Raw genomic sequence first — 12,409 nt, forward strand, 5'->3', positions numbered from 1 at the left:
TTTCATCTTCAATGCCCTTGCTGATGGTAGGCTTTGTTACTTTGGTCCCAGCTCTTTGCAGGTCATTCACTAGGTCCCCCCGTGTGATTCTGGGATTTTTGCTCACCGTTCTTGTGATCATTTTGACCCCACGGGGTGAGATCTTGCGTGGAGCTCCAGATCGAGGGAGATTATCAGTGGTCTTGTATGTCTTCCATTTCCTAATAATTGCTCCCACAGTTGATTTCTTCAAACCAAGCTACTTACCTATTGCAGATTCAGTCTTCCCAGCCTGGTGCAGGTATCCTTTGACAGCTCTTTGGTCTTGGCCATAGTGGAGTTTGGAGTGTGACTGTTTGAGGTTGTGGACAGGTGTCTTTTATACTGATAACAAGTTCAAACGGGTGCCATTAATACAGGTAACAAGTGGAGGACAGAGGAGCCTCTTAAAGAAGAAGTTACAGGTCTGTGAGAGAGAAAAATCTTGCTTGTTTGTAGGTGACCAAATATTTATTTTCCACCATAATTTGCAAATAAATTCATTAAAAATCCTACAATGTGATTTTCAGGATTTTTTTTCTCATTTTGTCTGTCGTAGTTGAAGTGTACCTATGATGAAAACACATTTCAGTTGAAGGCATTCAGTTGTACAATTGAAGAGGTATCCCACTTTCCCCTTTCCCTTTCTAATATACCCACCACTATAGTGAGAAGGGAGATGGACTGGTCAACATAACATAAAAAGTAAAGCTAAGCCTGTCGAGAATTTTTTTAAACCCCGCCTTTCATGAATAAGTAATTTAAGGTCCAATCACACACTATTGAATGTATTGGCTGTTTCTGTCGTCTGGCTCCAAGTTTTCACGCCACAGACAACGGGCTTAAGCGCGCTCAATAATAAGGGAGAGAGTCCGTCAGAGGCAACTGTTTTCCCTTCAGTTTTCCACCATCTGTGCGTAAGTGGGTGTGTCAAATGTAGGGTAGGCTAGCGCTTGGGTACGCGCTCTGAAAAGAAGAAAAAGTTCATAATGAGTTTAGTCTGAAACCCGCCCCGGATTTACAGGATGGCTCTCTGGACACGAGCGGACAAAAATGGTCAATTAGACCTTTTGCTCCGGGATCGCTGGATTCGGGTAGCGGGCGAATTGACCAGCGAGACTTTCACATTAACGGCTGAAGCAGAGATAAGCGGGCACGCGAACAACTTGCATTGCAACAATTCAGCGGACCTACGAAATGGAATATCAAACGGAAACGACCCAGGGTTAACGTCGGGAAATTCGAACCATGGTCAAATCTCGAACCCAGAACTACATCCGAACCATGGTGCGCTAGGACGAAGCAGTAGCCCAGCGCACGGGGGAATCAACAGGGGTCACTACGAAGGTTTTAGCGCAGGCTCTAGCAAGTATAATCGTGATAACGGTACGAACTCTGATTTTGGCAGCCCGGGGTCCAGTTACGGTAGTCCTAGATCTAGCTTCAGTTCCAGGCATGGCGAAACTTCCATCAATTTAGAATCCTGCGCATCGGAAGCTGTGCGTAAAGTTCGAGTTGTAAAACAAGAGTCGGGCGGGTTGGGGGTCAGCATCAAGGGGGGTCGGGAAAACCGAATGCCCATCCTAATATCCAAGATCTTTCCCGGACTTGCAGCAGATCAGAGTCGAGCTCTTCGGGTCGGTGACGCGATACTGTCAGTCAATGGAAAGGACCTCAGGGAGGCTACGCATGATCTAGCGGTGCAGGCTCTAAAAAAGGCCGGGAAAGAGGTTACGCTTGAGGGTAAGTTTTCAAACGCAATAGCGGGGATTTGAGAAGGCCAGTCATTCTGACAGCTGCCTCAACCAGGCCTATTACCCTAAACAACGTGCGCTTGATAGCAAAATAAAACTTTATTCTGCTTCGGTCTTGATGAAGGCCTACTATGGAGCTGTGGGCTAAGTATTGCATGTTTTTGACAATCGGGAAATAGACACAGACCTAAATAAAAGAAGATTACGAACAGCCAGTTGGATGATTAACATTCAGTATGTTGAATGTTTTGATGCCCAGGATACTTTTTCAATTATTAAAAATTTAGGCAGGATTCAGGCCAAACTTTAGGCTACAATGTTTCCATTCTATTACATTGCCAGACTACAGCACATAGCTATAGGCTACAATGTAACCAGTTCACAGCCACTGACTCATTAGGCTTATTGTAAATAGAAAAGTAAGAACAGTGATTACAAAATTAGCTACATTGTATGTGGCAGTGGTTATTCTAGATAAGTCATTGTAGGCTAGAACAGTTAATCATCATGTTTGTGTATTCTTATATTGATTTTGGAGCACTTTGGTGTGAAGCCCTGGGGGTTGGAAACAACTGGTCAGGGGCTGAAATGCACTGTATGGTGGATCGGCTGAATGCTTTGGAAATTAACCCTTTATGGGTGTAGAGAGTTGGTTTATGTGACACAGTTTGTCTCATTCTGTCAAATGAGGTCTCACTGTAACCCCCAAAATAAAGTAGGCTTAATTTTTTTCTGCTTCTCATCTCAAATAGGCCCAATAGTTCAAAATAAGACTGTCTCTCCACTGAGGAACCTAGGAATTTGTTTAAGGAATGTGCCAGTTCCCTGTCAATGTTTGTTAGACTGACAGGGAGTGAGTTGTGATGTTAGTAAAAGGGCCCCCATTCCAATCTCTCTGCATTTTCCTCCTCATCCTCTGAAGACTCCCATAGGCCTAACCACAGATGGACAAGGTCGAAATTAGATTTCAATTTCCAGACCACTATGCGATGTACACAATACATAAACCCTAGACATTGGGGCAATTAGTGACTTCACATTCCTTAACCAGGTTGCTTCCAAAACCTGCATAAAACTCGCACACAGGCATGAATGTTGTGTTTCTAACAAATACAATAGCTACTTTATTGAGCTTTTCCTAATAAATATGAGCCCACGGTAATGGAAATGTAATAACTGAATAACATTAGTCAATTGGATCGTGGCTGTCTGTGTTTAGTTTTCCTGCTTATTGGTGGATAGAGGAGGAGACCATTGTCCGGTTAAAAGGAATAATTAAAACAGTACAATGAGACAGACTCTAGTCATAAAATGAGGACAGGCCCAATTAGAGAGAGTTAGTTCATTTATGTTGTTCACAAACCAAAACTTACTGACCATTGAACATTTCACTTGAGTATGCAATGCACTATGAGTTAAAGCATTAAAAAAGGGCCATCACATATAGAAGTGTGAATCCAGGTTAATGTTGTAACACGACCAGTTTTGATTCATATCAGTGGAACAAGCACGTTTGCTCTCCTTTCCCACTCTCTCAAGTTGTTTGTGTTTGTAAACAGAAATGGATATCCACAGTAATATCTGAGTATAACCTACTTAGCTAAGATATTTGTTTATGTGGGATTCATTGCAGGAACAGTGAAGCAGCATGCACCTTGTGCATAGTGTTTGTGTAAAAAAAGATCCACCTACTGGATATATACACTCTTTCCACTCATTTCCATGCCCTCCTTTTGTGATCCAGGTCAGGGTGATCAGAGGTGAGGAAGGGGGCAGGTTTGTGTGTTTGAAGGGGAGCAGCAAAGGGGGGCTTTAAAAAAAAATTAGTCCAGATATGTACAGTACAAGTCTAAAGTTTGGACACACCTATTCAATCCAGGATTTTTCTTAATTTTGACTGTTTTCTACATTGTACAATAATAGTGATTACATCAACACTATGAAATAACACATATGGAATCATGTTGTAAAAAAACAAATGTTAAACAAATCTAAATATATTTTAGATTCTTCAAAGTAGCCACCCTTTGCCTTGATGACAGTTTTGCACACTCTTGGCATTCTCTCAACCAGCTTCATGAGATAGTCACCTGGAATGTATTTCAATTAACAGGTGTGCCTTGTTAAAGGTTAATTTGTGGAATTTATTTCCTTAATGCGTTTGAGTCAATCCGTTGTGTTGTGACAAGGTAGAGGTGGTATACAGTAGATAACCCTATTTGGTAAAAGTCCAAGAACAACTCAAATAATCAGACAAATGACAGTCCGTCAATACTTTAAGACATGCAGGTCAGTCAATCTGGAAAATGTCAAGAACTTTCCAAGTTTGTTCAAGTGCAATCGCAAAAACCATCCAGCGCTATGATGAAACTGGCTCTTATGGTGACCGCCACAGGAAATGGAAGACCCAGAGTTACCTCTGCTGCAGAGAATACGTTCATTAGAGTTAACTGCACCTCAGATTTCAGCCGAAATATTGCTTCACAGAGTTCAAGTAACAGACAAATCTCAACATCAACTGTTAAGAAGAGACTGTATGAATCAGGCCTTCATGGTCGAATTGCTGAAAAGAAACCACTACTAAAGGACGCCAATAAGAAGAAGAGACTTGCTTGGGCCAAGAAACACGAGCAATGGATATTAGACTGGTGGAAATCTGTCCTTTGGTCTGATGAGTCCAAATTTGAGATTTTTGGTTCCAACCGTTGTGTCCTTGTGAGACACAGAGAAGGTGAACAGATGATTTCAGCAAGTGTGGTTCCTACTGTGAAGCATGGAGGAAGAGGTGTGATGATTTAGGGGTGCTTTGCTGGTGACACTGATTTTATTTTTTATTCAAGGCACACTTAATCTGCATGACTTCCACAGCATTCTGCAGCGATACGCCATCCCATCTGGTTTGCGCTTAGTGGGATTGTCAATTGTTTTTCTACAGGTCAATGACTCAACTCACCTCCAGGTTGTGTAAAGGCTATTTGACCAAGAAGGAGAATGATGGAGTGCTGCATCAGATGACCTGGCCTCCACAATCACCTGATCTCAACCCAATTGGGATGAGTTGGACCGCAGAGTGAATGAAAAACAGCCAACAAGTGCTCAGCATATGTAGGAACTCCTTCAAGACTGTTGGAAAATAATTCCAGGTGAAGCTGGTTGAGAAAATGCCAAGAGTATGCAATGCTGTCAAGGCAAAGGGTGGCTACTTTTGAAGAATCTAAAATTGAAAATATATTTTGATTTGTTTTACAATTTATTTTTGTTACTACATGATTCCATATGTGTCATTTCATAGTTTTGATGTCTTCACTATTATTCTACAAAGTAGGAAAAAGTAAAAAATAATGAAAAACCCTTGAATTAGTAGGTGTGTCCAAACTTTTGACTGGTACTGTATATTTGAAAGGAGCCTCTCCAGAGCCTTCTACAAACCCCCCTCCCCACCTGTGGAGTCTGACACACTGTTCTCATTAAAGGCCTGGCAGCACACAGTCTGGGGCAGGAGGAGAGAAAGACGTTCGTGGGGAGGAGAGGAAGGTAGAACTGGACAAACCACAGGAGGATTGTGGTCAGAAGAAAAACAGTGGTCAGGATCTGGGGTGTAGCCAGGCACATAAAGCAATACCCGGGTGAAGTCTACAAGAAGAGAAGAGCAAATGTGTGCATGATCAAACCATGGGGAATGGAGGGGGGTACACAACATACCATGGGTTTGAACCTCAACTCCTTCAGCCAAATAATGAGTTGGAGTCTGTCAGATTCCTCCAGCTCTCCCCTTCCTCCTCGGTCTCATTCCTCTGCATTGCTGTGGCCATATAGGTTTGGAGGGAAGGAGGAAAAATTAGCGCTAGCTATGTGTGATGGCACCTCTAGGGACCCAGTCCCATCTCTTTCTCTCAAACTCAAACACACACACCTCTGTGTACTGCCCTAATTAAAAGCAGTACGGTAGCTAACAGTTCTAATGAGATCTTTAAACAGCGCCAGCGAGGGACAGCAAGAGCAGCTTCTGGAACCAACTATCTGTCTCTGAACTCTTCACAATGGTTTAATGCCATGGTGGGACTGGGATTAACATCTTCCTTGTTTAGTTCATCAGAAAACACTGCCATAAAACACAACTAGCCCAAACTGCAGTCTGCACTCACTCAAGCATAGTATTGACAAATGGAGATGGTGTGGTAAGCCTCCAACATATATCTTTCCTCTGAGTGTGAGCCAGTGTCATGTTCTTTAGTCACCTATTCTTCAACCTGTGATGGCTAAAGCGTATCCGTAAAGATGTACCAGAGCTACAGTACAGTGGGAACAGAGGAATGAGACCGAGACCAAGCCTGTACTTAAACGTTCCATGGCATTTATAACCACACTGGAACACTGCAGTGATATTGTGGCTGGAAGTCTTGAGTGAGCATCTTTACAGAATCTTTTCAGTACATTGAATCTAGAGTTGTCATTCACTACTTCGTGTGGCTGTGTGTATTGTACATATGACACTCGGTGTAATGTATACTTTGCTACCTCAGGATTGCGCTGTATAACTGTAGGCATCTCTGCCCATCTTGATCTCTTCAGGGTTGGGGTTAGGTGGTTTCTAGTCATGCTCTGGCCCATGTCCAGAAGGCCAGCCACTTTCTAAAACATGCATGCACACACATACACTCCAAAAGACTTGGATAAGCAGACATATTCACTGACACTGTTAGTAAGAGCAGTGTGGTTAGCAGGGACTTGGAAAATAGGTTCCAGTCCTTGGCCCAGTGCCTTACCATGACTTCTCTCCTTCTGTCAAGTTGCACACACACACAGTCCGCCCATACTTGTACTAGCAGATATTTGGGCCAATTACTTTCACAAGCCTAATCCTCGCCTACATCCGACAATGACCTTGTCTCTTCAGCTACTCGTTTTGATTTTCTCAGTCAGAGCAGAGCGACCCAGAGCACTAAAGGAAGGGAGAGGGAAAGAGAGTGTGTGAGGTGGAATGGGCCACGGGACCAAATTTGGAAACTGAATCCATGATTTCAGTCAAAACTATTATTCTCCAAGGAGCTGACCTGCTAAGCACACAACTGCCCCACCAAATCTCCAACTCAGAGCAACTCAACAAGAGACTAATACGTCCTTATAAAACATTTATTACTCTTTAGTTGAGCGTTGCAACTTTTTCAACCACTGTCTGAAATATATGATCAATGTTGTGTTTCTTTTGGACACACTTTTTTACAACTTGAGGTCTATGCATATTTAATCAATGTTTATTTATTTTTTCTGTGTTTCTGTAGTGAAATATATCAGGGAGGTTTCCCCACTGTTTAAGAAGCCGTCCTTGGTAGCAGACCTACCGTGGGATGGGGTGCGTCCTCAATCCCCCAACTTCAGTGGCAGTGAGGACTCTGAGTCCCCCAAACACAGCGGGGCCAAGGACCGAAAGGTCATCCCCCTCAAAATGTGCTTCATCAGCAGGAACCTGACTATACCTGACCTGGAGAACAGGTAAGACCTGCGTGGGGGTGAGTGTGAGAGCGAATACAAAGAGGAGGAGTGTTGGTTTGGGATGTTTAGTAAGATAATGATAAGAATTAATCATTGAAATTAATAAGTTATTGCATTTTGTAAATTGGTTTTCATTTATACAGAATCATTTTGAAGTGCATATAATTACAAATTAAAACCAAACAGAAATAAAATGGACACAACTAGACACTATGATGATGAGTACTGTTGACTCCTACAGGCTCTTGGAACTGCATTCTCCTGATGGCCAGCACACGGTGGTGCTGCGCTGTAAGGACAGCCCCAGCGCCCACTCCTGGTTCACAGCCATCCACACCAACATTGCTTCCCTGCTGCCCCAGACTTTGGCCCACATCAACTCCTACCTGGGCTCCATCACCACGGGGTCACACCCCCAACTCAAACATATCAGCTGGCTGGCAGAACAGGTACTACACTCATAGGCCTTCAGAATAAATTACACAAACAAAACATTATTTAGAAATAACTAAATTATACTAAAAAGTACTATATGCTGTTGTGAAATTCACTTATGTACAGATGCACACATACAGTATTGTTTTGTTGTTCAGTCGTGTACCTTACTGCATGTGTACTGTAAAGAGTTTGTTTTATAGATGGTCACTATGCTTGTTGTGATATTTTATAGTCTTTTAAATGTGCCGTCTTATACTTTTTCTGTGCAAATCAGAAACAAATCAGAATTTATTTTAAATGCATTTGACATGGGTACACATAATTTAAAAGAACAATAGAGAACAACATTGAAGAAATTGGAACAATAGGGAAAAGAGGGAAACAGCTGAACAAAATGAAAGCAGCAAATAGTCCACAAAGCAGATAATGGTGTAATGTCGGTACGCCTGTTTAATGTATGGATATTGTCTGTGCAGGGTTGTTTACTTGGCCTTGTTGGGGGTTGACAGGAAGTACTTTGAGACAGAAAACCACAGGAAGCTGCTGTTGCATTAACTATTTCCTCTGGGCCCACCTAGCATGACACACACACACCTACACAAACAGACATGGAAAACCTTATTAGTAATGACGTAAGCACTTTGACACCTTCTCTCATGCTGTCTCTCTTTCTTTATGGTGTAGGTCCAGTTGGATGGTGGGCGGCACCAGTTCCGACCAATCGTCATGGCACTGACAGAGAAAGATATCCTGCTGTTTGAATCAGTCCCATGGAACTATGAAGCATGGTCCACACCCCTGCTCACACACCCGCTACTCGCCACAAGGTACGTCAACAGGTTGGCCAGACAGCATTAGAATGTAGGTTGTATCTCTCTTTGTCTTTTTCTCTCTCTGCCTCTTTCACTCTGAGATGTGTTGGCGTTTTGTTATCATAACTTATGAATCACTTAACTTGGTAAAGATCCCTCGTGGGAGGAGCAAACGATGAGCTGACCTTGTTTGGTGTGTACCCGTTTCTATGTAGACTGGTGCACTCTGGCAGTGCCCGCAGTTCCCCGGCGCAGGGGGCAGACCTGGTGTTTGCAACTCGGACAGGTACGGGGCGAGGCATTGAATCCCATGTGTTCCGGGTGGAGACGCACTGGGACCTGTCCTCGTGGACCCGGGCGCTGGTGCAGGGGGGGCATTCCGCTGCAGAACTGATTAAGGAGATCTCCATTGGTGAGTGGATGTGTATGTCTGTATCAGTGGAGGCTGCTGAGGGGAGAACGGCTCATAATAATGGCTGGAACGGAGCAAATGGAATGGCATCACACACCTGGGTTTGATATATTTGACACCGTTCCACTGATTCAGCTCCAGTCATGACCACGAACCCGTCCTCCCCAATTAAATCAAATCAAATGTTATTGTTCACATACTCATGGTTAGCAGATGTTCATACGAGTGTAGCGAAATGCTTGTGCTTCTAGTCCGACAGTGCAGTAATATCTAACAAGTAATCTAACAAATTCACAATGACTACCTAATACACGGGGATGGAATAAGAATATGTACATATAAATATGGATGTGCAATGGCCATGCGGCATAGGCAAGATGTAATAGATGGTGTAAAATACAGTATATACATATGAGATGAGTCATGTAGGATATGTAAACATTATTACAGTAGCATTATTTAAAAGTGACCAGTGATACCATTATTGAATCCATTTATTAAAGTGGCCAGTGATTTCAGTCTGTATGTTGGCAGCAGCCTCTCTATGTTAGTGATGGTTGTTTAACAGTCTGATGGCCTTGAGATAGAAGCGGTTTTTCAGTCTCTCAGTCCCAGCTTTGATGCACCTATACTGATTTCGCCTTCTGGATGATAGCAGGGTGAACCGGCAGTGTCTTGGGTGGTTGTTGTCCTTGATGATCTTTTTGGCCTTCCGTGACATCGGGTGCTGTAGGTGTCCTGGAGGGCGGGTTGTTTACCCCCGGTGATGCGTTGTGAAGACCGTACTACCCTCTGGAGAGCCTTGCGGTTGAGGGTGTTGCTGTACCAGGCGGTGATACATCCCGACAGGATGCTCTCGATTGTGCATCTGTAGAAGTTTGTGAGGGTTTTAGGTGACAAGCCAAATGTCTTCAGCCTCATTCTTCACCACGCTGTCTGTGTGGGTGGACCGTCTCAGTTTGTCCGTGATGTGTACGTCGAGGAACTTAACTTTAACTTTAAGATGCCACCAACCTCCTGTGGTCTGTATTTCTAACATTGGTGAGTGGATGTATGTATAACGTTAGTTTGTCTAACTATCTGTGTATATTATTGAGTGAAGCTTTGGAATCACATGATTCACTTCTTACTGTGATACAGGAAGTGATGACAGAAATTTTAATGTTAAAAAAAACTACTGTTCAATGGTAAAAGAAGGGGGAATGTTTCCACTCACGTTGAGTCTTTTCATTCCCTATTCCACTCCAACACAAACATATTCAAACTTCTCACACAGGCACATACATACTATCACACACACACACACACACACAAAGTTCTAACCCTCTCCTCTGTTCCTCAGGTTGCATGCTGAACAGGCAGGAAGTTCGCCTCACGCTTCATTATGAGAAGGGCTTCACTGTGACCCGGGAGTCAAGGGAGCCTGCAGTGGGCACTGTGCTCTTCAGATACCCCTTCGAGAAGCTCAAGATGTCCACAGACGATGGGATTCGCAACCTTTACCTGGACTTTGGAGGTCCAGAGGGTGAAATGGTACATCGCTGTTGGACACATTAGGGCTTTTCAGAGAGTAATGGTCTAATAGTCCCTTTAATGTATTGATTGATCTACTGTTTCGTATGTTTTATTTGGTCTTTGTCTTTTTAGGTGTTTGACCTGCACTCTGGCCCCAAGCCCGTGGTGTTTGTTCTTCATTCCTTCCTGTCGGCCAAACTGTCTCGTCTGGGCCTGCTGACGTGAGGAGGCTGGGGTCAGGCACATCAACAAATATTCCTCTTATTACTATGCATCATTCATCACAAGCGTTCCAATGTATATGTGCTCTTTTTATGCATGTACTTTGTTCTTGTCAGGTGAATGAGTGATTTTTGTGAAGAACAGAGTATGTATTTGTTCATCTAAGTATGTGTAAATGCGATTGGGTTTGCAAGTTGTAGATTGAGTGTAAATGACCAAGAGCATACTGCGAGTGTGAATGGGTTTATACTTTTGCATTTGTGTTGGCTTTATAGTGCATGTTACCCAAAAACAGATAATCTAGCACATTATCTAAAATGACTTATAATCAGGATTGCCAACTGTGCCTTGTTACATGTAGTGATAAATGCTATTTTTATTGTGTAAAAGTTATGTCTTCAAAAGCTAATAGGTTTTAAAGCAAAGTAAGCCTTAAACATGCACAGCAATAGTATTATTCTTATACTGTAAACATGTTATTTCTGTATTGTTTATTCTTTGTATGTATATCCTATGTTTAGCATAACTTTTTCCATAGTCAAGTCATCTTATTTTGGAGCATTTACAAAATCACGGTGTAACACCAGTGACCCCTATGTTACCTGCCTCAAAGACACCCTTCCCTCCAGTAGGCTAGCCACACCGCCAAACCATTGTCCCATGCTGCCTGAGAACACCACTTCCCTTTACCACTCCATTCTGCATTGGCCTTAAGCCAAGTCTTTCTATTAGAGTTCATGATATGAGGTCATACCTAAGCTTCTCTGCCTTTCTACTCTCTTCTTTTTCTGTGTTTCCTGTGGAAGTTCCTCATACACACCATGCAAACATGAGATGTACTGTCAATATGCATCCACAGTAAAGTCCCTGAGGGGTCTGGGTCATGTTTTTGCCCGTATACTCCATCATGGTCATATTACATAATTAAAATAAGCAAAATACTTAGAGCGTTCAAAGATGTTCATTCAGCACTATGATATCTGGGAAAATGTCATTTCAGCTGCATTATGGCTCCTTTGTCTCATGTCTTCTCTCTCTGTCTCATCTTCAAAACAGGCTTCAGGTCCAGTTAGTAAAAGCTTTGGATACTTTTAATAGCACAAATAGGATGCAATTATTTTGTTTTATCCCTGTGTAAGCTTATCATGCTGTATGTTACCACTGGCTCTGATTGCTACATTATGTCATGGCTCTTCTTCGGACCCTGCTTGACCACATGATCCCCCAGCTTGACTTAATATGTAAGCAGATACTGTAAGTGCCTAGTGGATGCTGCCAATTGTATGTCTGAACTCTATCCCACTTCAGTCTCTGTACTTTTAATAATTTGTAGGTATCAATACAGATCTGTCAAACATTGCTTAAAAATTTTTTTTTATCATATCTTTCTTCCATTTTGTTTCGAGCAATGTACTGTTATTACAAAGCATTTTTTAAAAGAAAGAGTGTTGAACCAAATGTATCTGTGGTAGCTTTGCGTTTGACACAATCATTTAGCAGGACAGCATTGAAGAAACATTGCTGCGGCAAACCTGTTACATGCTAAAAATTTTAGACTTCCAAGCCTGCACTCTAAAATATATACGCAATGTATGATCATCTAAAATGTAAATATCTATAAGAATAAAATCTGTTAATGCCCAGCTGTAACAGATGGTTTTGTTGTCTGATCATTACAGTGGAAATAACTGGTTTAGAAAACCACACGGGGTAAAAATGACAAAGATTTCGAAATAACTTTCCTT

General features: G+C 42.4%; 1 protein-coding gene across 1 annotated transcript; it reads left to right on the plus strand.

The window, feature by feature from the left end:
* The first annotated feature begins 889 nt into the window (after positions 1–889).
* Positions 890–12,314, plus strand: LOC118396602 (beta-2-syntrophin-like). The gene is made up of 7 exons (XM_035790897.2): positions 890–1,761; positions 7,055–7,265; positions 7,507–7,714; positions 8,388–8,530; positions 8,731–8,927; positions 10,270–10,460; positions 10,575–12,314. The coding sequence occupies exons 1-7, from the start codon at positions 1,044–1,046 to the stop codon at positions 10,665–10,667; spliced, it is 1,761 nt and encodes a 586-aa protein (XP_035646790.1). The 5' UTR covers positions 890–1,043; the 3' UTR covers positions 10,668–12,314.
* Positions 12,315–12,409: the final 95 nt, after the last annotated feature.

The sequence above is a fragment of the Oncorhynchus keta genome, chromosome 17, assembly GCF_023373465.1.
Source record: "Oncorhynchus keta strain PuntledgeMale-10-30-2019 chromosome 17, Oket_V2, whole genome shotgun sequence".
Lineage (NCBI taxonomy): Eukaryota > Metazoa > Chordata > Actinopteri > Salmoniformes > Salmonidae > Oncorhynchus > Oncorhynchus keta.